This window comes from Grus americana, chromosome 7 (genome assembly GCF_028858705.1).
Source record: "Grus americana isolate bGruAme1 chromosome 7, bGruAme1.mat, whole genome shotgun sequence".
In the NCBI taxonomy this organism is placed as follows: Eukaryota; Metazoa; Chordata; class Aves; order Gruiformes; family Gruidae; genus Grus; species Grus americana.
The window spans coordinates 8633240-8655123 of record NC_072858.1 but is presented as its reverse complement, the minus strand read 5'-3'; the positions used below and the strand labels follow the sequence as shown (position 1 = coordinate 8655123).

The window sequence follows — 21884 nt, the reverse complement described above, 5'->3', positions numbered from 1 at the left end:
TGTGTCTTTGAAATGGTTAAACACTTGGAACTGTCACTGCGGGAGCTGAAGTACCTGCAGCACTTTATGCACAGGACCATAGCAGCAGCAGAGTGACTCCTACGTCCGAGCGACCACACTAGGTGCCCCAGGAACCCAAGCTGAGCTGATGGATGCTCCCATACAGATTCTGCTGCCTTCCCTTCCCACCTCCAGGAGCACAGAACACCTGAGCAGCAAATGATGCCGGGACAACTCAACATCTCCTCCTGCTCGCATCACCCCATGCAACTCTAGCCCCTTCTGGAGCTGCCCAATGTGATGGTGAACATGTAGGATGGTGACCTGCTTCTGTGTTGGTTGGGAAAGCATTTTCAGCCCTAAAAGAGCAGCCCTTTCATCTTGGATTAACATACATTTCTACCACTGCCATCTTTCCTTCTTGCAGCCTGCCCCCACACCTTGCTTCCTTTCTCTGAGGCAACAGCAGTTGAAACAGTCTGGTGTTAAAATGGTAGGAGGCTCTGGCCTGCCCTTTGCTGCGCAGAAGTTTTTCACAGGAGGGTGTGATTGCTCTTTGCCCATAATCTATTCACTTGTTAAGTCTCAGTTTGAGTATGGGTAAATGCTGAAGTAATTTTCCTCGTTTCCAGTCATCAACACGAGCGAGTGCATCATGAAAGCTTGTTTGTCCCCCTTCCCTTTCCCCTTCCAGCACAGTGTGGGTTTCCTAAAACATCTCCCCACAGACCCTTTTGTCTTCAAAGCCTTTGCAGCTCTTTTGCTCCCATTGTGTAAAAACAGGAGCGAGCCCTTTCTTTCCCGCCTGGCAGGACGAAGGGGTGGGATGGTGGGATGGGTGTGGAGGCGTGCGTGCCTGCCAGAGAGTGAACAAGCATGAATAGGGCCAGCTGGCCACTCTCGTGCCCAGCTTTCCATCATTTCCATCTGATAGTCCCTGCTCATGGTAATTTTGTAGGCCACATTCACTAACACAAAAAGACTAGGGAGCAGGCAAATGCACAAGTATTTAAAGGGAAAAGCTTTATTTCTTATTTTCTTAGATCATAGTGGACTGCAAAACAGCAGGGAACAATGAGATCGACCTCTAATAAGCTTGTTTTCTTTTTTTTTTTTTTTTGCCAGTCAAGCTTCCTCTTTTTTTTGGTATAACTCCAAACAGAACAACCAACCAGGAAATTTTTCTCACAAAAACATGCTTTTTAATAAAAAAAGATAATGTTGTTTATTGAGAGGGATTGTTTTCTGGATATGTACAATACTAATGCAGGAAGATTATGCTAACAGAAAACGCCAAACATCATGAGTTGACTTCCAAAGTGTGGACAGTCCAAAGAGCAATGTCCTTAGAGCAATGTCTAAGTAAGTCAACAGGAACAATTGAACAGTGGTTTTATTTTTTTACTACAAATTACCAGCCATTATGACTGAAGACCTGACACATAATAACCTGCAGTGAGATGTACAGAAATCCGTAAGACAACAGAGAATTTACACAAGAAGGTAACTATTTGTGTAAGAATTTCCTCCAGAAAATGGAAGCATGTTCTAGACAGATAGTTTTGGAAAAGGAGAAGGAAAAAAAAAAAGGCAAAAAAAAAAAAAGCAGGAAAATACTAACATTGGATATCCTCAGTTCACAGTGAATGCCAGTCTTCCTGGGTCTAAATCCTACTTGTAACCTTTATCTGTATCCTTTCTGCCTACCCTCAAGTTATCCCTTGATCATTGTGATTTAACAAAAATTACTTTTACCTGAGCCTTCCCCTACTATTTCCTCTTTGTTGCAGCTCTTGTCACCTTGCACTTTAGACAAAAAGTGCAAATTTAGACATACCCTCAGGTGAAAGACACATACACCCTCCCAGCATGAGCGCTAGTAATCACAGCTAATCATTTCAGCACGAAGTAATGCTACACAAGACATCATACAAACCCCGTTAAGCAGACTCAGTAGCAATAATCTTGGGGGAGGGGAGAAAACAGAGATTAATAATTGCCACCAGTTAAATTTCCCACGTGTTGCAGTGCTTTGAAGCAATTTCTTCCACTGCCTGCCTTTTGGATTTATTTTTTTCTTATCCAGAAACAGTGGAGAGTACTGAGAAGAGGTAAGAGGTTGATTTTACGCCTCACTTCTACTGTGACCCTCCCAGAGAGGAGGCAATATAAAATTCAAGAGCATATTTTTTTGCTTTCAATTTTTACCTCCACTTACTTTTCTTTACAAGCAGAGTGTGACTCAGGTCAGTCCAGGTTGCACGCTCCCCCCTGCCAGATGCAATCCGCTGTGGGGCTTTGTTCCACTTCTAACAATCCTTAGAAAAACTCTTCCTGAATTACCTTTTGCTTAAGGGTTAAAATCTCTGTCCCACCCCAAAGCATGCAGAGGATGTCATTACTAATAATCAGGTCTGGGGATGTGGGAAGGAGACCCTGAGCTCCCATCAGCTGCATTTTGGTTAGCATACTCCCAAGAAAATTGCTTCACCTCTCAAAAGGGGAAACAGTTTCCATGGGCCAGTTCACAAAGTCAAAGAAAAAAAAAAGTGTGATTTCTCTGTCTTCTACCTAGCGGGACATACATTTCTATTTCTCAGCAGTGTGCTCTCTGCAGTACCTCCTGCTAAAATAAATGATGGTTCCCTAAACAGTAATTTTTGCATCTTCAGGCTTTCTCCCATTTTTAACAAAAGCTTCCTTCTGTCATATATATCCTATTCCATAAACATTATCAGGAAAGGACCATGATACTTTAATTTTATTTTGAAAATTACTCCAGAGTTTCAGCAGATTTACTGGCTTCTGTGCTTGAAGGAGTTTACATCTTCCTGTGGTTCAGCAAATCTATAGGGTTTAGCTTTTGTTCCTTTCAATCTTCTACCCAAGGACAAGCGCTGTGGTCAAAATCAACTTAATCTGTGCACACCAGCTGAAGAGTTGGAGCTAGCAAGCCAGGCACAGCCTACTTGTCAGCTGGTAGCTCTGAAAAGGTTTATTAGTCTGGTCTAATTAAAGTTCGCACTGGCTAGACAGGCCTGGGTGATGAAGTAGATGCAAAGACTAGGTACAATACGGACCAGCTGGTGCCAACATACCTCGTGTGACCAGTGCATGTGTGGTCAGCCAGAAGAATGCTGCTGCCTCTTAGTGCCCACTGTGGTATGGATTTATGGAACTGGCCAGTAACTATGGACTGAGACTACTGACCCGAGATGGACTTATGTTACTGAAACTGATACCAAGAACTCGGTGGCATCAGGCAAATGTTTTCAGCTCTTTGGTGCTTCCAAGCAGATGGAGCAAATGAACTCAAAAAACGGTGGATTGGGGACTGTATTTCAGACAAGAATAAAACAATAAAAACCATAACATTTGTGCGCTTACAATAGTAGAACATGGAATGTCATCTCCTACTGTCAAAGCAATGTCCAGCTGAAGGAGTCTTGAGGAACTTTGCATCATTAGTACCACTGCTGGAAAACTGCTTGAGATGAGGTGGCCAACACGGGGAGTAGTGTAATGCTGCGGCACCATCTGTATTTACTAATGTTGTTCACAGAATGAGTGGCTTGAAGAAGCCTGAAAACAAACATGGCCTCATTTACTGGATGCTGAAACCCCCCAAATCCTGCTCAGTTTCATAAGGACTGAAGGTGCTAAGCAAGGGGTATTCAATGCTCTGGAGGATAGAAGTCCATAAGTAAAGAGGTCAATTATTGTGGCATTTTGGCAGGAGGAATTTGCAGAAAATTGCCCTTAATTCTATGACTCATTTTCTCCTGGATTCTAGGGAATTCTCCTTTTGCCAGATTAAAAAGTAGTGCAAAAGAATGAAAGTGTGTTGGAATCACTAAAAGCAGGAGAAAATGGGCTATGGGGAACCCTTGCTGAAGTGGGATCAGGTTTGGCTGCTCTAAGCTAGGCAGCAACGAGATCTAAGTCTATTCATGGCAAAGCTCAGCTATTGGCACCTGGCAAAGGTAAACCAGCAGAAACTGCAGCTGCTCTGGTTAAATGTGCTCAGAGAACTTTAGTGAGTAGTCTAGGTGGTACCAATTTATATCACAACCTATATTGATAAGAAATGCTACTAAGGAATCGGTTGACTCTGTGCTCTTTTAAACTTCAGGTAATCTTTAGGCTACATCTTGAATTTGTTGCTCTGGCTTTTATGAATGCTAAAAGAGATGGAGCATCTAAGTAAGAGTTGCAGGACTTGGCTTCTGATTATTGAGGTGACCGTATCTAATATGCATCTGTTAAGCATAACCATCCCCGAAGGCAAAGATACTCAGATGAAGAGAACATGGAACGAAGGTGCATGAAAGTCAAGATAATATTGAGTTAAAAAGGGGAATTCACCACCCTCCCTGATTTTACCTTAATAACGGACCCATCAAAATTTCCCAATGAAACTTCTTGCTCTTGAAAAAAAAAAAAAAATGCTTACTGAGGCTTTATTTATCTGATCGAAATTCTGACTGGAAAATACACTAGAAGTATTTAAATATTTCTAAAAGATTGTGAGACTTTAAAACTTTTTAATCCTTATTCAGTACCAAACTAAATTTTAAATTCCATCTGGGGAATAGCAACATCATCTTTTAGTGTGTTCCGGTCAAACCAGTGCTAAACAGATAAAATAGGAACTCGCGATTTCCTCCCGCTGTAAAGGTGTTGGTCATTCAGTAGAGACATATTCTTGACCACATTTTTTTCTCAGAAACAAAGGCTGTAATTAAAAAACAAACAAAAACCCCCACAAAAACACTTAGGCAAATCTATAAAGTGGATTACTGTAGAGTATGGAGAAAATGACCTTCCGAAGTTAAAGAAGAAGCTGAAATAGCCAATAATTGAAATGTCATAGAAAGAACTGAGCTGGTAAGAAAAAGCAAATATTGAAAGATGAGAAATATTTAACAAGTCACTGGATTAATTTCTCTGCCAAGTTCATCAGGAGCAAATATATTCCTATTTGGTGTCAGGGATCAGGTAGAATCTGACTAACCTTATGAGTATCAAACAACCTTGGGGGCCTCTGTAGCCCAGAATAGGTTTAATGCAGAAGTCCTGCCAGTGAACATATATTTTTCAGTGAGGTAGATCCACCTTGGTGTTGAAAACAAACAATTACATTTTATAAAAGAAAGTTATAATTGCTGTACAAATAACTGCTCGTTCTTCCATCTTTTTACTGCTTGCTCTGAAGGAGCTGCTGTTCCTAGCAGAATCCAGCTCTTTTATTTCAAGCTAAGTATGAGATACTCCTGTCACTTGACATACACAAAATTATGACCCATCAGGGAGCTGTGCTGAGTTTTGCTCTTCTCCTTCACTGGTTTCTCACCATCTCTCCTCCGTGGAAATATTGCGGTGATTAAGCCAACAATCACAAATGAAAATTAGATTGAGATTTCAAGGTGATTCCTTTTCCGTTTTCTTCATCTCCAGCCTAATTGCACACGCTTAGCAAAGGTGTATACTTTCATGTTTTCAATCTACTGATTCAAACTGCAACATTGCTCAAACTGTGAACAGCCTCATTTTCAGAGGGTTGGGTCTTAGAGGGACAAAATTTCATTTAAGGAAAAGGCTGGGAACAGGTCTCCAGACAGAGGCTGTCTACGCAATGCTTTGACATGATGAAGAATTCCTGTTCCTCCTAATTCTTCCTAAGGACACGGTGGGAATGCAGCTGTTGAATGGGAAGTGGCCAGTGCCCCAGTGAGGACGGACGGACGGACGGCTCCTGCTCACTGCTCGGTACCTCCCTCCCCATTCTCTTTCAGCAGCTGGGATCTCAGAGAGCGGAGTCCGTGAAACGAGGGCTGCGCTCCTCCTTACTGACCAAATCCCTGCGCAGACACTCCTGCCCGACTGCTGCCCGCTGGCGGATGTCACTGCCTGCACTGGGGCCAGGGAAAGCCTCAATTATTATTTTTACTAGTATCTGAAAGGTTCATCTCCAGTGCTTCTTTCATTGGACTAGTGTGTGGAATCAGTATCTACATTAGACAGTGCAAACCCTTAGCCACATTCAGTCTGAATTTTATCTTTATGTGTACTATTTTTAAGAAGAAACATAAACACAATAATCAGGTTAGTTAACATGGCAGAGTATACACACTCCTCGTAATACTAATGACAGTGTCTGTTCCATTATGTTCAATGAGAAAGATGATTTGTGTACGTTTACAGTACCCCATGATTTAATTCATACACAGCTGAACTGGTTAAATTTAGAATTTAAACAGTAGATCATCTGTATGTACATCCCGTATTTGGCCAGTTTCTCTACTATTGTTATATTGATAAAATTAATGTATTAAAGAAATATATATAACAAAGCCTAAGCTTGTTCACTGAGCACTCAACACATGGCATTTTAGTGACTGGAAGGGGGGAAAAAAATTAAACAATTTGCATACTTCAGTACTGTAGCAAATGACTGCATTGACAAGGTCACCACGCTAAATTGACATCATCCACACCTCATCCAACTTCTAAAAATCCTCCAATATTTGCACGGTGATGCCTGTAAAAACCCCATTCTGTGTCAGACTCAGAGGTTTTTTCCCTCTTGCCTGTTTAATAAGCAATTTATATTTTTTAATTAGGAATTCAGTATGCTTTTAATTTACATGGGAAAAAAGCTTGAGTGCTCTGTTTTGTTTGGTAACATGGCTAGCAGTATGAGACACCATTTCTTCCTCTACCACGTACGTAATTGTATTTCCAAAGGTAACTCTCATTGAATCAGATAACCAGCAACTTCTTTTGTAATCAGAACCTAATTAGGTTGTTGTTTACAGTATAAGTGATCAATAGCTTTTATTCTGGATCACACAGTGTCAGAGCTCTAATAATTGGTATTAAATGTAATAGAGATACTGTAATCAAACCAAATGTAAAAAAAATCTTCAAAAAGTATGTACTATACTGGGAGGTTATTAAAATTCCTGATACTGCTTAAAATGATTAATGTGCTGAATACAAATGCTATTTTAAAGAAAGCTTTGTGGATCAAAGATGAATTTAATAATTGTACTGTTTATGAATTTGTTTTGAAAATATTTTTAATTGGATAATGTCAGACTTTTGAATTACAATGCTATGTTCATTAGCATTTCAATAGGTTATACTATCAAATCCTTTTGACATAAAAGAATTTATTTTTTAAATCATGAATCTCGTAATCTTTTTTCTGTTGTCACTAGTTTTCAATAATTTGATTAGCTGCTACAAGAAGAGCAACAGGAACCACATGGGCTTTGCTGGTAATGATGTGCTATATGTTTCTTCTCGAAAGCAGCTCTAGTGCCTTTGAAAGTAATTTGCAGTTTCTTATCAGCACCGAATTAAAGAGTAATATTGTCTAATTTGTTATGTTCAGTGGCACAGAGTATCCTAGAATTCTATCACATACACAGTGCTTTGAAACCTATATTATGTGACTATAATCAAGACTACATAAGTGAATTTCAGAATTTATGGAAGAGTTTATTATTAGCTAAGAAAAAGCTCAAAAAATGAACTTGTCAATAGGTTTAATAATCTTTTAGTAAGATGTGTATTTTGCACACTCCCAAACTTCATCGCAGTTTATAAAACCACAATTTGTACTTTATAGCTGTATTGCAAATAGCTGATCTGGACATTTCAGAGCAGGCCGGGGCATAACTGTGTAAGCCTCAGTGTAAATCTGTAAATTCAACATGATGAACTCCTTGCTTGGCAAAGTTATCTTCTACTTTCCATAGAAACAAAAACTGATTACTGTTGATCATTTAGACATAACTGCTTGTAACAGTCAACAAGCCATCACAGTTAGGTATAAAGACAGCTCTTAGGAGAAATGCTGCCTATTTGATGACATTTAAAGCTTTAAAGAATTCCTTCTAGGTACCGCAGAAAATCAGCATGAGCCAGCACGGGCTGTCAATGTCACTGAATGAAAACCAAAGCGATCAAACCATGTACACTGGCAATATTGCCATCCAAACCATTAAAATAATTTATGGAACTGGTCTTGCAAACAGTTCATCACGTCAGCAGTGCCAAGGTCTGCAGGAGGAACTACCAGGGTGAGAAAAGGCTGTCACATGGGTGAGTGTGCATGACGCTGCCTTGTAATTGGATCAACCATCCTTTTGTGTTGATTTTAGCAGTTTAAACGATAACCTGCTACCTCTCTTCCCTCTACAATGCTGTGATAAGTCATGAAGTTCCTGTGACTTTTTGAGCTACTATCAGCTATGTATAAACAGATAATGCTGGTTTAGTAGAGCAAATAAATTGTATGTCATTTTTTTTATTAGACAAAGAGTATAATAACTGGACTATATTATCACAATGGAAGCATAGAGGACCACAGACTGTACAGCTGAAACCCTGTAGCAAAATTTCTTTCTACCGCTTATCCTCAAATTTAAAGAAATGTATCGTTATCAAGCTTTCACAATGGCTGCTTCGTGTTAATTTAAAGAATCTTCACCCTTGTTAAGGCTAGATGATTATAATTAAAAGATAAATGTACTGTTAGAAAGTTCTATGCCACACCCTATTTTTATGAGAACTTAACTGAAAGACGTACATTATACCTGTATGCGAATTATAATGGCTTCTCAGCAGGGAACGCAGAATCACTTACAGTACGTAAACATTTAAAGAGGAAAATGCTAATACACTGAAAGAGTTTAACATCAGTAGCAATTTATCAAACAAAGTTTCATGAAGTCCACTCTCTGGGAGAACATTCACCGTTAGACAAAAGCCTGGCATCCTTGATAGTCTGAAGTTCAATTAATTTGAAAACCAAAACCATTCAATGAGATTAATAGGATCTTAAGAAAACTGCCATCCTCCTTCTCAGGTAAAAGCCAGAATTAAAATAATTATTACTAAAATAATCCAACCAGGTCGCTTTACAGGCAAATTTACACACTGTCTCTTTAAAACACTGCATGCCCAAAAGCCTTTTGGGTTTGGAATGTAGCACTGCACCAAGTATTTCACAAAGCCTCTAAATATCACAAGAAGCTTTTTTAGAGAGAAAAAAAAATAATTCCAGCTGACTGAAACTGTTCTAGCAGGAGTGCCTCAGCTTAGCTCCCAGACCTGGAATTCCAGATAAACAACAGAGGACAGGAAACAGATTTTTTTTTTTTTTTTTTACACGTCCTTTTGTAATGCAGCTACAAGACGACTGATGAGCTTAGGAACAAACAGAGTGAGAGTGCAAGTGTCATCAGGGTGAGCGGTGTGCTTAGATAGAAGCTTCTAGGAAGGGCGAGTGAATTCTCTGAAGATATGTGACCGGTGGAGACTCCTGCTGTGTTGTCTTTCCCAATAGCATTCTGCAAGACACAATACTTTCCTTGGTCACCATTACACATTTTCATTGCAAAATATTTAAACTGACATCATTAAATTAATCTTTTGTTTGTCCGTGTCCCGCCCTCCACTGTTACCTATATATCGCCATCACAGATCGAAAGATACAAAAGGCATAAACCCAGATGTTAAAGTATTTTAAAGTTAGTTTAAAGGATAAAAACACCAGTACAGCACAATTTAAAAAAAAAGAGGAAAGTATTAAGAAATCCGTACTTCAGTAGTGGTTCCATGTGTAAGCCTACCCTTGTTAAGTATAGCAATTTTTTTAGCAATCTGTGTTTATCATGCCAATTTATTTTAAAAAGCAAATGCAGGACCTGCAGAGAAACTGCAACTTCTGCACAGTCAATAGAACAACTTTGTTTGTAACAAGTTACTTCTGGATAACAATAGATAAAATCTAATCCAGGGGATCAGAAAAGATGGAGGTTTCTAGCTTATGAAAAGTTATCTTTCTCATGCCTTTTTTCTCTTAACTGCTGCATTATTTACATTTCTTGTCTTCTTTGCTACCAATGATTAAACAGTATGCTGATGCAAGCACAGATTGGCAGATTAGTGAGCTATTTAAGGAGGAGGTGCAAGAGGAATATTTCTCACTGCTTATCATCCTCATTTAAAAAAACCCCACAAACCAACAACAAACCAAACCCAAACAGGTATAATCACAGAATCAGAACAATATAGGCTAGAAGGGACCTCTAACGTCATTAAGTCCAACCTACTCCACCCAAAGCTGATCAGAGCCCGAAGAGGGGACAAGTGTCCCCTCATCCTGGAGAGGCAATGTGCCAAGGTACAAGCTAGAAGTACCCAGAAGAGCAGATACAAAGAATGAGAAAAGAGCATCAGTTTCCACGGGAATGACTGTCTACAGAGCCAGGGAGGCATTCAGGGACAAATCTCCGTGCCATTCCCTTGCTTTGCCATCACCTGCTAGGACTGGCTAACTGGAAAGCCTTGAGACGTAAACTCTCGGAGGCAGTAGAGGCATTGGGGGAATTATCACAATATGCTTTCTTATACTCAGCCCTGGGCATCTGCTTTTTGGAAAATGTCATAGACAGAGTATGGAAAAGACGGACCAGCATTTCTTATGGTAAGCTACAGTTACTAGGGCCTTCTTGTGAAAGGTCTTCTAGCCAGCACAAGATGTCAACAGATCTGTTAATGTTACTGCATTGTTCCCTCATGTGTTATTAGGCTTCATTCTAGTATCTACAGGAAAATTTTAATAAAATCTAAAGAGTTAGGAATGGGCTATAGAATTGTCATTGTTTAGAAGAACTGTGCAAATTTGGACTGGAGAAGGAGAACCTGAAAGATGGTCACATCCATGTGGTGGCTTATGCCATTACAGTTGTGCTTCCTCCAACAGCTAGGCTATGTGCTTCCACATCGTAAAAATTAATTTATGTACATCACTAATTATTAAGCTTCCTGAGAGGCTCAGTGCAAAGGATATGGACTGACAGACAGGAAACGGATGTACTGTTTACGTTTGAAAGGGGGCCTTGGAGGTCAGGCTGAGCAGACCACTCCAACAGCACTGGGAGGTTCATTTCTCTTGGAGCTGTCAATCTGTCTCCCGATGTAGGAGCATCACATCTCCTGATGTGAACATCATCTCATGCCCTAAACTGGTCATATTGGTTAGCCACAGAATGATGTCCTGTATGTTTCTGTGTATTTGTTAAAGCCGTACCAACTTGTGTTCCTGCAGATTATTAACTAATTATACTTGCTGGATGCGATAGTAATTACCATGGGATCTGCCTAAGCATGTACTACACAGCTATTAAAATATACAGTCAGCAGAGGCCACTTGGAGCCCAGCTCCAGGTTTCTCAGTAAGATCATTCTTTAATACATTACAGTATCCAACCATAACAATACTAACAAGGCTTCAGCGTGAGGTAAGCCCATTATAGTCTTGACAGACTTTGAACATTTTTATATTACAGGGAGCCACCTGTGCTGTGAAACATAGAGGATCCACACTCTTACCTCATTAAGACAGAGCTCTGTATCTAGAGATTCATTGGATTTCCGCTTCTTCTGTGCCTATGAACAAATGCAAAATTTATTCCCTGTAAAATTTATACATACAGCAGCACAACACTATTAGATAAATTCACATGGGTTGTCATACTCCTGTAATTTTGACAGTGATTTGCACATGATTAGCAAATAAACTCTCCAAATGTAACTGCATGTTTTCCAGTAACATTCACATTCTGATTTGAATTTACAGCAAAACTTCAAACAGTCAGCTAAGAGTACTTAGTAATTACAATGATGAGTGCCATCAGCTGCAGAGAACATGTTATGTTCTGTGGCCCCTTAAAAATGATGCTGGATGTTCATGGGAAGAAATTAAATATGACAGTTAATAATTACCATAATACCACTGCATATTAACAAAAACCCTATCATATTCCTCAATTTTAGGAAAATAAACAACACAGGAGTAATTTATCCTTAATTATTGTTGCCATTTCTCCAAGTATTACTATGAAAATGCAAATATAGTTTTAATATATTGCATGGCTGCCACAGAGTCTCCTCTAGAAAGTTACAAAAAGAGCATTTCATGTCTTTTAACATATATACCTGTAAGTAAAATTGAGTTGTTTGTTTACATTGCAATCACTGATTATTATACACGGAATATTATTAAATGCAGGAATATTTTAGATGATCAAAGCCTGAAAAATGAATCCGCTATATATTCAGCCATGACTTACGATGAGCATCCATCTGTTGCTATTACTGTGTGCTCTCCACACTGACTCAAGTAAGAAACATTTCTGGTGGCAGCATCATACAAAATGAAAGCAATAGTAGGCACTCTGTCTAGCATCATGAGGTGTTTAATATTTCCATTGCTCAAGTGAACATGACTGGGCTGGGAGTTTTCTGCTTTTCTATAACGACAATAGCAATCCCCATGGTGTCGAAGATATTTTCAGTAAATGGTGCTGTGGTTGATTTAAGTACTTCAGTGATTCTCGATATCATTTCTTTCTTTGTATATTCCAGAAACATAAACAGCACTTTTTTATAGGAGCTATCAGTGTTAAATGTACAATCAAGTCTTATACCAGAAGACTTGGATTTATGCACCGAAACTACTGACTGCACTGAGCATGTCTGACACGTCTTGGAAGTTTTGTTGTACATGCAATTTATTCCCTGCAAAAAATGAGGATCTGTGTTGCATTCATTTTGCACTGCAGAATCCCACCAGTTTTGGCAGAGATGGACTGGACTAAAGTTGATGTGAGGAAGTGCTGAGCATTCTGATTTTATACCCTCAAAAAATTTAGTTCCACATACGGCTATTTTATTTTATATCTGAGAGCCACTGGTGCTGCCTATGGATATAAAATAGTCTTCAACCTAATTACTGATTTTAGAATCCAAATGAAGGAACTGAACTTCTCATTAGGAAGCACATTCCCTGCTTTTCATTATATTTTCATATTTATAGATAGATATATGAGATACAACTGAAAAACTAAACCAGCTGGGATTTAAGAGAAAGCTTAGCTATAGTAAGAATGCTTACTGTATATATGTTGACAGTTTTCAAATCTATGACAAAATAATAGCTCAATTCATTAATAAACACCCTCCATGAAATCTCTCTCTCACATACCCTTTCTTCTAATTAGTACCATTAAAGTGGTTATGGTAAGCATAAATTTAACTATCTAAATGGAAAAAGAAATGCCTGGAAGGAAATTTGCTACAAGAAGCAACACAGTGAAGCCTTTCTGCCGTGTTTGCAGTGGTGGTGGTATTCACAGAGGTTACGAAACTTCTTTTAATGGCAGCTGGGTAGATTTCAACTCCTAAATGGAGACGGGTACAGAAGGACAAACTGGATTTCAATCCTGATTTTCTTGTATCCTAAACTCCCATACTGCATTGAATTAGAATGTGAGGCTTCATAGGAGGCTTCAGGTTCAGAGCTTCAGGTCGTGACAGTGTAAACTGTAGGGACTGTACAAGCCTCATACTTCCTAGTTTGCCATTCAGTACCAAATTTCCTAGTTCACACAAGCGTCTGCCTATTGGAAACATTGTGCTTTGCTACTTACGCCTGCGCTGGATTCATAACACTGTGCTAACTACAAGTCTACTCTTCGTATTTGATCTCAACACCAAAGGCAGAATTTATGTTCCTTCTGTACTGTGTTTCTCAAATGAGAAAAGAGAAAAATATCATTATTTTGTCTATATGCAGTAAAGTCTTCCTTTTCTTCATTCAGCCTGATAAACAATAGAGTGCGGCAGCTAAAACATATTTACCTTTGAGAACACTATTTTAAGGGTAAAATCAACAGCTAGAAACAAAATCAACATCAGAAAAAGCTTTTCAATCATTTTGATCAATATTCCCTAGCTTTCATTTGGAAGGTAATACTTCTCTGTATCCATATACTTAATGTAGTCATTCTAACATCAACACCACTTATTCACATGTATGCTCTATTATAAAGTCCTCCTTTCTTAGAATTGAAAAGTAATTTTAATAAACAGGCAGGCTTTTCTCTTATCAAAACAGAAAGGATAATATCTTCCATTTAAAAATACAGCAAAAATGCAACTTCTTTTGGTGAGGGGGAAGGCGGAGGGAAAGAAAAAAATACCATTTTGAAGATGAGATGAGACATTATATGCCAAGTTTCAAATTGGAAGAGTACGTTTTTACTGTTGAGTTATAAACCTGTAAAAACGGGTTATAATGGAAATGCTGGCATAGGCTGCACTACTATAATACAACAGCGCACCACTAAATCATAAGTAATGGAAAAAAAACCCACCTACGTGTTGAAGAGAGTGCTATAGAAAGTTTATGTCCTGTAATTACAACCTAAGGGGAAAATTCTTCCTGCCCTACTCTTGGGCAGGAAGGACACTACAGGTAGCAGAACTCCTGTATTTCTGCTACAGTGAGTGAACACCTTATTAGAGGTAAAAAGTCAGGGTGTGGTGGGTTGAGCCTGGCTGGGGGCCAGGTGCCCACCAGAGCCGCTCTCTCACTCCCCTCATTCACTAAACAGGGGAGAAAAGGCATAACGAAATGCTTGCAGGTCGAGATAAGGACAGGGAAAGATCACTCACTAATTGTTGGCATGAGCAAAACAGACCAAACTTAGAGAGGGAATTCATCTAATTTATTACTAGGCAAAACAGAGTAGAGGAATGAGAAAATAAAATCAACTCTTAGAACACTTCCCCCCACCCCTCCCATCTTCCCGGGCTCAACTTCACTCCCGGCTTCAACCTTCCCCCCCTCAGCGGCACAGGGGGACGGGGAGTGGGGGTTACGGTCAGTTCATCTCACGGTGTTTCTGCTGCTTCTTCCTCCTCAGGGGGAGGACTCCTCTCATCGTTCCCCTGCTCCAGCATGGAGTCCCTCTCACGGGGTGCAGACCTTCGGGAGCAAACTGCTCCAGCGTGGGGTCCCCCACGGGGTCACAAGTCCTGCCAGCAAACCTGCCCTGGCGTGGGCTCCCCTCTTCACGGGTCCACCGGTCCGGCCAGGAACTTGCTCCAGCATGGGCTTCCCACGGGCCGCAGCCTCCTTCAGGTGCCTCCACCTGCTCCGGCATGGGGTCCTCCACGGGCTGCAGGTGGAATCACTACACCCCCTCATCCTTCCTCCATGGGCTGCAGGGGGACAGCCTGCTTCACCATGGCCTTCACCACGGGCTGCAGGGGGATCTCTGCTCCGGCGCCTGGAGCTCCTCCTCCCCCTCCTTCTTCACTGACCTTGGTGTCTGCAGAGTTTCTTACATCTTCTCACTCCTCTCTCCGGCTGCAAAAGCTCTCTCCCTCTAAGTGTTTTTCTACTTCTTAAATATGTTATCACAGAGGTGCTGATTGGCTTGGCCTTGGCCAGCGGCGGGCCCGTCTTGGAGCCGGCTGGCATTGGCTCTGTCAGACACAGGGGGAGCTTCTAGCAGCTTCTCACAGAAGCCACCCCTGTAGCCCCCCCGCTACCAAAACCCTGCCACGCAAACCCAACATACAGGGGTTGGCAGTTGTGCTAATAGCCTGGGTGGAAACACACCCAAGCTGGGAGACGTATTTGAATTATGAAAGATATCCTCATCCATCAGATATTTACCTTATGTCTTCCATTATCCAAAACGATTAAACAATAGAAATGTGTGCCCATCACGTACTGCTGCAGACAATTCTGACAGGGAATATCTACGCCATCAACAAATTTGGGAAATGAGAGTTGTTATACAAGATGCCAAAGATTCACTGCCAACCTCCATCTCAGGTCTCCTACATGTGTAACATATAGGCAAGAAGGTACCTTCAAAGGTGCTAGAAGAACCTAATGCCACAGCAGTAAAATAGCACACACAAATGGCTAATAAATCTGTATTCCAACTTATATTTTTTTAATTTTAATATAAAGCTCTTATCTGGTGACAAAAAAACTATGGGAATTTTGTCGTTAAACAAAATATGAGCAGAGTTGGGCTGATAAAAATAATAATTAAAAAAACAGCGAAAGAAAAGCAGCTTAAAATAACTGGTTAAACATATGGAAAGAGGTATGAGATCTTTTCTACTGAGGTAAAATAGCATTTGCTAATGATACTCAGCTGTGACATGCCTCTGACTGTACAACAAAGTTATGTAAGATGGGTTGACACTCACCCCAGCTTCGCAGGGAACTGTAATTCAGTGATGTGGGCTACTCTGACAAAGCTGCCCCCATACTGCCAACAACCTTGCACTCACTTAAGCTTTTCTATTCTGTAAAAATGAACATCTGCTTTTACAGATAATCTTATCACTGTGGTAGCACAAGCAACAGATGATATTTAGAGATAATCATATTCATGCACCTCCTGATGAGCTCTTCAGTATCGTGTACGTTACTCACACAAGCCTTGTTTTGGTCTTCGCAACCTTTAGCTTTTAATACTCAAACTAAAGTGTTGGACTTAGTCAAGGGCCGGTAGAGAAACCAACTGCATGTCCAGAAAAGAAAAAAACTCTCATGATCAGAAGCAGAATATTACTTATTTCTTCACTAGAAAGAAAGGAGAATCAGGGCCAGCAGAAGAGCTAGTGGTTTTCTGAAGGGAGAAAGAAATATTGCTTATAGAGATATTTCTCCTCCAGACACAGGACTCTGTGGGCCTCCATGTTTCCTTCTAATCCCAATGACTCCTAGATGAGTTCAATCATATGTCCTTGCTCAGACACACCCTAACCTAGTCTGCTCTTGTCCTGCACCTAATAACCACCATAAGATCCTCCCAAACCAAGTAACTCTCTGCTTCCAGTCCCCCAAATCCCTCTACCTCCACCTTTGCAGACACTAAAGCCCTAGATTTATTCCCAGAAATACTATCTTGCAATTATGTGTCCAGCTTCTACAAATCACAGCACTACATGGTTAATAAATGCATTAAACACTGCGGCAGTATCTCACCAGGAGTCAGTACACACATTATTTATGGCTTGTCACCCAGCAATATTTTTATATATCCACTATAGCATGCATATCTATGTTACTCACAGCAAGGCAAAGGTCTGACTGGGGACGGCTCCAAACGGAGGTGAACTTTAATTTGGAGGGCGGGGAGGGAAGGAGAAGCATGTAAAGCGAACTGAGCACGTTGGACCTGAATGCAAACAGGCACAGAGCGAGCGTTCGAACTCAGAAACCTGTCCCCTTCTGTTAGCTACACGCTTCGGGCCTTATGGAATGTAGTGCTTTGACATCACAGTGCGAGACAACAGAAGTATCATTACGATAGATATCTGTTATGGGGGTTGTTTTTTCAGCTAATTTTAATGAGCGTGCCTTTGTCCTCTCCTGAGATGCCTGGTTAGTTATGCCCATATTAACAAGCCTTTCTGAAGAAGAGAGACGAATCTCCCAGAATACATCCTTCAAATGACCACGCTTCTGAAGTAGCTACAACAAATGAGGGTGCTTGTTCTTTTTGTTCTCCTCTTGTGTTGATTAGAGAGATTTACCATGCAACTAACCTGTTCTTCCAACAGCAGGACACAAACAATAAGCAGAGAAATATACGGATTGTGAAAATGCAATCGGTTTAATTCTTCTGCGCTCACTAAGTGGTGGGTGCATCTATCACAATTGTCAATAGTATTTTCTTATTAGCACGGTAGTAGTATGCCACGCTGGAGTATAAATTACTTTCAACAGGTAAGATAAGCAACGTGTGGGTCAGAGACACAGGCCACTAAAATAAGGATCCAATTCAGCACAGAGTAATTTTGAAACCCATACTGTACAGCCACGGTGCAAAGCTATTTAAGCTATAAAAACAATCAGCTTTGCACGATCCTATAATAAAAGAAGTCAGACCTTTTTTTTTCTGCTTCTTTTTTTTTTGCGCTGAATCAGCCCTCAAGATACAAGCTTGGGGCATGAAATTATCGGTCATCATTCTGCATAAAAGCACTATAGCGCTGTCATCCCACTTACAGAGTGAAGAAAGTGTCTTTTAAAAACAAGCATTATCAAGACACTGCTGGCACTAGTCTCCAAAGCTATGTAGATAACATCCGGCACAGTAAGAATCAAATCACAAGTTTTTCAGCTGGGAGACATTAAATAAAGTAAACCAATTATGCCCTTGTGCCCAAATATGCTCTGGGGAAACACACAGAGAGTTTTACAGGCTGTAGTGCAGTGCAGTCAGCCAGTCCCTTCAGGTCCCATCACATCCCAAGACCTAAGCTCCTGTCCCCCATAGCTTTGTACCTGTCCTAAACCCACACAGTTTGTCCCCATTCCCCTGCAGGGGTCTTGTCTGGCTTTCCCCCCACAGCTTTGCCCCAGCTGGGCAGGGCAGCGGACCCCAGGCAGTCCTGAGCATGGGAGGACACCCCGACTGCCTTCGGGGCCAGCCACCCTCTGGTTTGCCAGTTCAAGCATTCAGAAATCATGAGTCAAGTCCCACGCAAAACCAGCAGACAGCTGCTCAGTGGGCAACACTGCGCAGTGACAGACCTACCGAGCTTCACAAAGCTCTGGCTTTCTTAAGGGAACACACATGGCATTTAAAAAGTCCCCTTATCCCTCAACATTAATAGATTGTTGCTGGTTTTGAGTACTTGAGCATCAGAAACAAGGGATAGAGGGCAACCTCAAAGCAGGGACGTTTGTTTTCTGGTCAGGAAAGGGAAAAAGGGATGGTGGGTCTCCTGAGATTGTTTCCATGCATTCCTTCAGGAGGAAAGGGGGTTGAAAAGAAAAGGCTTCGCCACAGGGCAGGCAAGAGGACTCCTCTGGGAAGGGGGGCGGGAACACATGTAGGTCCCTGTTTTGCTAAAGCCAACTTTCCAGCTCTTTGGTCACCAACAAGGTAGCACTGCCCAGTCTCCTCTGGATAGGGCCAGGTGGGCTGGGAATGGTGTCTCTTCCCCAGACCACTGGGTAACGATGGATCAATTAACTCTGGTCTAACAGGTGTCCAGTGCAGAGACTTGGGTCTCGTGATAGCTGTAGATGGAAACACACTTAGCAGCCGACATCACTTCAGAAATCTGAGAAATGGTCCTAAAATTGATAAAGTGTGATACAGATAGAGAAAACCATCCTCCCTCCAACCTCTTCCATCTTAAAATTAAGAGAAAATTTGATTGGGGGGCTGAAGTGGTGGGGTGGCAGTAATCCTCCCAAAACGATCAGAAACAAGTGTGGGAAGAAGGAAACATGACATTGTACCATATGAATTATTGCTGGACCATTCCCCGATCCTTCTGTTCGTAAAGATGAGACTTAATTAAGCCCCATCTCTCACTGCACTTATACGGCTGGGACAATATGGCACAAAAACTGCCCAACAGCAATCTTAAACGTTTTATAAAAAACAGATCCTATCAGAAACACCAAACTGATCAAACGGCTTACAAGGACCAGACACAGAGATCTTCAAATATTTATTTCAAGCAATTAGTCTCCCAGTGAGCACAGCACAAAATAGACACCCAGCCAAGACAGCAGAACTGACTGACTTACCTTTCATGGCAGTACAGTAACTTGCTAACAGTTTTGGTTATTCATTCAGTCATTCATTTATCTGAGTAAAATGAATTTCTATAGTCCTTAGATTCTTGCTTCCTATTTTTAGGGAATATTATGCAATTCTGCTAATACGGTCTTTTTATGGATTTGCCTCAAGCAAATATTTTTGCATTAAGAAGGGCAGAGGAGAAAACAGAATACTAAAAAACATAGACGGAATAAAAGTTTTGTTAGGTTAATATCTCAATGGCTTAGGCTGCCTAGGTGTTTTGGGTTTTTTCCCCTCTAGTTATAAAACTGAACAGCCATGTAATCCAAACTCGAGATGTTTGGGATTTTATTATTAAAACCCATTTCCCTAGTGATTCATCACAGCTATCAACCCAGTGCCATACATAGCAGTTACAGGTAGCATCTGGCTGTCGCACACTGAACAGCATCTAAAGAAAAGCAGCAGGAACACAAAGCCGTTGTTACAATCGCAGTTAAAAGACATACTCAGCTTTTAATTTGGAACAAAGGTAAGCCATTGAAGAACTACAGATCCCACGATGCTTCCCCAGGCTGGAGTGTGTGCCCTTGCGTGTCCAAGTATGCAAACAAAGTTGTTCTATTTGGCAGCAGGCGAAGTACCTACCTCCCCTATTAGACCGGGCTACGTGGTGCACTGGAGTGTGGTGTAAACACTCCTGAGCAGCTGTCAGCCACGGCTACTCGGGGACTAAAAGCAGCTCAGCCAGAACAGCACAGGCCTGCATTGCGCTAATGAGCCTTGAAAAGAGGCACCGTACTAATGGAGCTACAGTGCTCCTACACCGCATCTCGCACCTCCATGTGTGCCCGACAGGTAGCTGCCGGCTGGAGAGCGGCTGCGGTGTGCTGCTCTGTGCTGGGCAGGCACGTGCTACGTACGCCTGCTACTCGCAGGCAAGTTCTCCTTCGCCCCGAGCAGATGACAGGACGGTCTGTGGCTGGGACTCTCTGCTAAGAAAAACTTGGGAGCCTCTCAAGCCACAAGCAGAGAGTGAGCTCGGTAGGGATGCTCGCCACATCGGTCGGCCTCATGAGACATCCAGCTCTGAGCTGTCAGTCGGTGGAAGAGATTAAGAAAAGAAGGTCACACGTTGCCTGCGCGCTCGGGCAGCAGGACCAGGGGTGGTGTGCTCTGGTTCTGCAGCTGGAAGGAAAGATCAGGCAAGCTTGCTTGAACACCAGTCTGCACAAAGCCTTGAGCGCTGAGCATTACAGGAAGCTTCCATTCGTGCTATGCCAACCTTAAGCAACTGATATTATTGCTGGTTTCTTGAGCACTGTGTTCACTCATAAATTTTAAAAGGGAAAGGAAGAGAATGACCATGAACATCTGCTTTTGGTTAAGTGACTAATAATGTTCAAGACTTTTCTCTTTATTAACCATATGTGTATGTGCGCGTGTGTTGTGAGTACTGGCATGGTTACGCACAGAAAGAAAACACGGAAAGCCTTAAAAGGATTTCGAAACACTTCAGATAACAAGCGACTTTGCTGCAATTACAGAGAGGCAAAAGCAAAGGCTGCAGATATTAAAGTAACCTTGCACAGAAAAGTAGAAGAAAATAGGCACTTAGTTGAGCACCCACCATATAGTTATGCCCTCCACTCCTCAGGCTTGTTTACACATTTAAAGCCTAGTCTATTAGTTTTCTTACATCCACAGTTATGTTGCTATGCCTGTACCCGAGTCCCATTAAATCATGACATGATTTAGAGACTACGGGTTTTTTTTATTTTAAAGTAATTCAATCTTGAACAGCTGGGATTTGGATTAATTGGTGAATTTTGCATTTTTGGCACGATCTGCTCTCCGAAAGTGCCACTGAAATAAAAATTTAAAGCATTTTCTCCCTGTTCCTCTAATCCTGTAGCTGAATTCTGCAGGTGCACAGATGTATCCTCAGAACTGGCAGGGCTGAAATTTCAGTGAAGTTGTGGCAGTACTTGCCTCAATATCCATGTTCCTTTTTACCATGGAAAATACCATTCGGAATAAAAATATCGGGAAGATTATTTTTAAATAATGCAATGAAACTTAGCAAGGTGAGTCTGTAACAAAACCAGGCTATGGCACACTGCAGTTTTGACCAGCAGCTGTTCCCCAAGAATTCAGCCAGAGCAACACGCATAACATGAAAAATGTCACCCAAATAGTTAATGTTTTGGCAAAGTTCAAAGTTACTGAACACAGGATTGTTTTAATGTGAAATATAAGACAACTTCAAGCATAGCTGCTAGCCGTGTCTATTTTTATTTTCATTAGAATATATGCCTTTATACTTTTGTAGAAAGGTACTGAAAGTCACTGTTAGTATTCCTGATTAATAAATTCTGATAGCATTTTAATTTCTAAAAGTGAATTAATATCATACGATTTTGATTGTTGGCATTTTATTTTCTATGA

The 21884-nt window shown here is 41.1% G+C and overlaps 1 protein-coding gene across 2 annotated transcripts in view; it reads right to left on the bottom strand.

The window, feature by feature from the left end:
* Positions 1 to 1199: 1199 nt before the first annotated feature.
* GFRA1 (GDNF family receptor alpha 1) overlaps positions 1200 to 21884 on the bottom strand; it is a 152867-nt gene continuing 132182 nt past the window's right edge. For both annotated transcript variants that reach the window (XM_054832596.1, XM_054832595.1), the window contains exons 8-9: positions 11410 to 11466; positions 1200 to 9362 (exon numbers count right to left, since the gene is read on the bottom strand). In XM_054832596.1, coding sequence (XP_054688571.1) covers positions 9201 to 9362; positions 11410 to 11466 — 219 coding nt within the window. In that variant the 3' untranslated portion in view covers positions 1200 to 9200. The remainder of the gene's footprint in view (positions 9363 to 11409; positions 11467 to 21884) is intronic.